The sequence below is a fragment of the Oryctolagus cuniculus genome, chromosome 9 (genome assembly GCF_964237555.1).
Source record: "Oryctolagus cuniculus chromosome 9, mOryCun1.1, whole genome shotgun sequence".
Classification (NCBI taxonomy): domain Eukaryota; kingdom Metazoa; phylum Chordata; class Mammalia; order Lagomorpha; family Leporidae; genus Oryctolagus; species Oryctolagus cuniculus.
The window spans coordinates 108552244-108557977 of NC_091440.1; the positions used below are offsets into that span (position 1 = coordinate 108552244).

At 35.1% G+C, this 5734-nt stretch overlaps 1 protein-coding gene across 1 annotated transcript; it reads right to left on the reverse strand.

The window, feature by feature from the left end:
- Positions 1 to 4789: 4789 nt before the first annotated feature.
- LOC100348529 (taste receptor type 2 member 14-like) lies at positions 4790 to 5734 on the reverse strand. The gene has a single exon (XM_008249413.1). It carries the CDS (start codon positions 5732 to 5734, stop codon positions 4790 to 4792), a length of 945 nt encoding a protein of 314 aa, XP_008247635.1.

Genomic DNA, 5734 nt, shown 5'->3' on the forward strand with positions numbered 1-5734 from the left:
CTGGTCTCCCATGAGGGTGCAGGGCCCAAGCACTTGGGCCATCCTCCACTGCACTCCTGGGCCACAGCAGAAAGCTGGACTGGAAGAGGAGCAACCGGGACAGAATCCGGCACCCCAACCGGGACTAGAACCTGTGGTGCCGGCACCACAGGCGGAGGATTAGCCTAGTGAGCCGCGGCGCCGACCCCACTTCCAAAATTCTTTTACAGCTTTTTAAAGATTACTTTGTCATTAATTTTTATCTTCTGGAGCCAAATATTTGACCCATTCATCTTTTAAATATTTTACACTAAATGCATTCATCTTTCTGAGCTGTTACACGGGGAATAGATTAATCCACAGAACATATTAGCAGCAGCAGAGAGTATGAGCTTCACACAATGAGAACAGGGGTATCTGAAAGGCGTACAATACCTGTCAAGTTGGTCTTCCATCTGTTTCCATCATGTTCACTCAACCTTGCTGTCTCAGCCATGTTTATCACTGCAAGAAGACAAAACAAAGCCGCAAATTTCCCCAGCAGTGCCACTACAATTATTCTGATAATGCTCCTCTTTACATGAAGAATTATGAAGTCAGAGATTGGCTCTATTGAGTGAATAAAATATAATGAGGCTAGTTGCAAATCAGAGGATATTCTGGTTGGTTATTGCCCTGGCAGTAGGAACAAGGACACTTACTTGCACACTCTATAAAGCTTTATTAACCACAGGTGTATCCCATTAAATTAACATCACCCAAGCTAAGCGATTCTAGATTCTAGAGACTGTCAGACTGTGATCAAATGTGGAGATCTTTCATTCAAGCAATGCGGTTCACCAGAACTATGAAAATATTGACAAAATTTCCCCCCAAACGAATCATGTAACTAGGGTGGAAGGAAGGAGACCTTTTTGCTTGTATTATTTATTTATTTTACATTTAAATTTATTAATACATAGAGAAAAGATTTCATGAATTTCATAGATTCAATTCCAAGAATAAGTAAGATTGACCACAAAGTGCCTGTGTTTTTGTTTGTAACGCTACCATGATTGAATTAGGGAAAAAATGCAGTCTCCGTGTTTATGCAGTTTAATCATCATTATTATTGCTATCACTATGTTTACAAGGTATTATTGAATTTTAGTGCTATTGGATTATATTTTATGTATTAGCTATCCTTTGGCAATGTTTATAGTTTTATGTCTTAAGAGTCTATATTTGCAAAAGTCATATTTTCTTTTTTTAATTTAATTTTTATTTTTATAAATACAAAGAGAAAAGATTTCATGCATTCCATTGTACAGTTTCAAGAAAACAACCAAACTTCCTTCCTTTCCCCCACAAACCTCTTCACTCCTCCCCTCTCTTTCTTCCCTCAGTTTTTTCAAAGTTTAATCTACTCTATATTCACAAGATTAATTCACCACTAACCTTAATTTTCAACAAATAAAAAGTAGGAAGACTAGAGTTCCACAGGAATGTAATCAAGGGCAACAAACAATAATCATATCACAAAATGTTTATTTCATTCCAACACATTTTTGATTTCTGTATTAACTACATGTATCAAAGAAAGCATATGATATCTGCATTTGTGAGACTGCTTTATTTCACTAAGCATAATGATTTCCTGTTACATCAATTTTTTTTTTCACAAAAGTCAGAACTTCATTACTTTTTATGTCTGAATAGTATTCCATAGTGTGTATATACCACATTTTCTTTACCCAGTCATCAGGTGACCATCTGGGTTAACTCCCTATCTTTTTGTGAATCGAGCTGAAATAAACATGAGGGTACAAATGACTCTTTCATAAGCTGATTTCATTTTGTTTGGGTGTTTGGGTAAATTCCCAGAAATGGGATAGCACTGAAATATTTTCACATCTTCTGTTGGTGAAGGACTCTACATTTATATTCCAGATTAACCTTATTAATTATGCTGTGCACATTCTCTATAACTGCTAATTCTACTTGTTCTATCATCCTCTGAATCATTAAATAATTTTGCTATATGTTGATCCAGTGCTTTGTCCACTTATAGATTATAATACTAGATTTTTTTCAAAGCACTCATGGCCCTAAAAACTGTTCTTTTACCATATTATTACCATTCACCATAAGAAGTATTTCATTTGATGTTAGAATTGCTCCATCAGCTTTTGTTTGGTTTTCCTATGTGTTCAGAATACAGCTTCATATTAGGAAGCTAAACACATGAGTAACTTATGTATTAATTCTGAATTTTGTATCTTTTTTCCAACCTGTCTTGACTTTTAGGCTTATTTTGCACTTTATTTCAATATTTGATTAATATTTCATATTTGTGTGTTCTTAGGAAATACAGTGCCATATTTCAACATACATGAATAGTATGAACTAATCAAAGCAAATGACAAGCATTTCCTATTTCTTTGGAGGCTGCCAGGATCACTCAGCCTGTTCTTCTGTGGCAAGGAATATCATCAACTGTTACTTGGAGGTGAGGGGAGTTGTCAAGGTGTTGGCCAAAAGATACCAAATTTTGGTTAAATAGGAAAAATAAGTTCAAGAGATTTGCTCTACAATATGGTGACCTCAATGAATGACAGATTGCGTTCTTAAAGATTCTGAGATTTAGATAAGAATTATTCTTCCCACAGAAATAATAGTTATTTAAAGTAATGCTTATCTTAATTAGCTAGAATTAGTCACTCATATCTTAGATGTAATGCTAAGCATCATGTGGTACATGGCGAACACATTCAATATCATCAACTAATGTTAAAAAACAAAATTAAGGTAAATAAATAAATGTGTAAAAATTATGTATTCCTGGAGACACTCCATCATTTATAATCCACTATTAACTTGTGCCATTGCTTTAATAGGTATTATGAGAGCGAATTGTATGATCATCTTAATAAATAAAACACAGTTAATTCTTTTTAACATAATTTTATTGGGAAGGTAGGAGGAAACTCTAGCTGAAGTTGATTTATAGAAATGTTTACCTCGGTTCTAAAATTAGTATGAACATTATACTGTTGAGAAGCCATATAATAGTTATATTCACAAACATTTTACTATATCACCAAAATCACTTAGTATTTTTAGTGTTTGAACTACTTAATTACATAGCAGAAGGTTATGTCATTTATAAGAATAAATAAATAAAATAATCGTTGCAAACAATTACCGGAGATTATATAATATACTCCCTATGAAAAACAAGAAATGGATTTAAGACACAGAGCACATGTTACCTTTTGTTATGGCAGCTGGTTTCAACTGTGCAAACAGTGACAATTACTGTTCCTGTGCATGCAAGCATTAAGGATGTACTGAAGTTCACAAAAAATTAAGAACCTTTAACATAAGTACCAAAAGTATTATTTTGTGATTTTTCCAATGAAATTATACACGGGTCTTTGGCAACCTCTACTTATTGAGGAATTTGGAGTTAAGGATCATTATGTTGGAGGCTATTTGTGGAGCTCTAATGTTGACTCTTCATCTACTCCTGGACAAGAGAAAGAGAGATGGACAAACAGACAAACACATGCACATACAGGCACACACAGAGAAAGGTAAAGAGAGAGATCTTGCATCTGCTGATTCATTACCCAAACAAACACAACAGCTAAGTGTAGGCCAGGCTGAAGCCAGGAACCCAAAGCTCCATCTTGGTCTCCCACATGTGTAGCAGGAGTCCAAGCACGTGAGCCATCTTTTGCTACTTTCCCAAGAGTGTTAGCAGAGGGATGGATTGGAAGCCAAGCAGTCGGGAAGGAAGCTTCCACTGCAATGTGAGATGCCAGTATTGCAGGTGGTGGCCTAACTACTAATCCCTCACTTTAATCTAACATCCTGAAAATAATTTATTAAAATTTTCATCTACATTATATCTGTCATTCGGCAAACATTAATAACATTCACCTAACAAAACTTCTTGTGATTTTTGTGTTGGTCATTCAAATGTCACTGCAAATTTCTTTTCTATGACAACATGGCTGCTTTCCAATCAATAGTATAATTGGAGTATATAACGAAATAAAATATACATAGATCACCAATTTCTCAGGGTGATATACAACTAAAACACTACCATCAGATAGAATTTGGAAGTCTATTGCATTAAAATGAAATCTATTTTGGTACATAATTGAAAACTGTGTTGGAAAATACAATCCATTTTTAAATGCAAATTACATATTCCTAAGGATAGATAGATAATCCAAAATTTCTAAAATCTTAAACCAATGATATAGATAGGGTAATGGGAATAGAGCAGCCTCAGAATTCTGAGGAAGTTCTAACAACTTTTGTAAACGAGTCATCATATATGAAACAATGAGTATAGTGTATGCAGTTTCTCAGAGTATGATATCTATTCTTAATTGTACCTAAAATATTGACATTATTCTACATTAGAAATAATTTTTATTGACATAAAATTATAAAGTTCATTTTATTGAATGTTTCTCATGTACAACAGATACACAAATGCATGTTATACATGTTATAAGTTGTTTACTTTGAAATCTCAGGTGAATCATTTCACATGAAATTAATATTGTTTATGATAAAGGTATTTAATATTTATGTGATTTATATTAATGTTTCTCTCTCTCTATATATATACATATATATACATACCAGTATATGTTCTGTTAATTTTGAATACACGTTGATATTGTTATTTCAATCATATTATTTTAAAACTCACAAATTGACGAATAATAGAAGAACACTGGGGGAGTGAGAACAGATAATGTACCAGAAATCTGCATGAACTAATTTTTCTCTAAAATATGCAAAATGATCACCTAAATGGTAGGTGGAAACTAGGGATCTGCATCTTTGCGTTTGCACTCAGCCACCGCAGCACCGACAGAGAGGCCTGTCTCAGCTTACGGTTTCCTAGAATCATGAAGCATGAGTGTCCTGAAGGATAAAACATCTCAAGACTCTGGCAAACGAGGAAGCTCAGATGATTCTCCAGCAAATTGGTGTTCCATGTTTGTAGGAGGAGAGCCAGGAAGAAGATGGTGTACAGTGCAAGGAAGGTGATCACCGTCTGCAAGCCTCTTACGTGAGCTGTGCTGCTGGTATCTCTGGATCCCGTAGCATTGAGCTGCATCTTGTTGAGATGCCTCCACAGGGAGTAAATGAGCAGGAGGAAAGTTGTTAGTGACAAGGTGAAGGGTATCATCACAAATATCGTTTCGATGCACAAAAATTTCCTGAATAAGTGTGCATAGTGGCTCAAAGTATAACTCAAGTTTCCCCTATATACTTCAACCCAGACATCAATATGTGTATTGGTCATTGCAATATTAAAAATCAGGAGGACCACAGACATAAACAGTGTCACTAAGATCACTTTTTCAACTCTCCACTTAAGGAAGAGAAAAGTAGAGTTAGAAAAATTGGCTATCTTAAGAAAATAGAAGATACTGAGGCTTGTAGCAAGCCACATGCTAAAATGATTTGTCACAATCCAGGTCATATAACTCACTCTTGTCAGATTTTCAGTGAAAAGTAAAGCTGGGTAAAACACAGAAAGTAGCCCACTGAAGAATATATACCAGAGCAGACCAATTCTGGAGATTGCTAAAGCAGTGAGGAGTTGATCAGCTGCAGAGATCTTTCTTCCCTTGACCCAGTCAAGAGAGTTCACTAGTGCTATGAATCCATTGCCTGCATTTCCAATGATGAATTCGACACTTAGAATCACTGCAAATACAGTCAGTACAACACTAGCCAT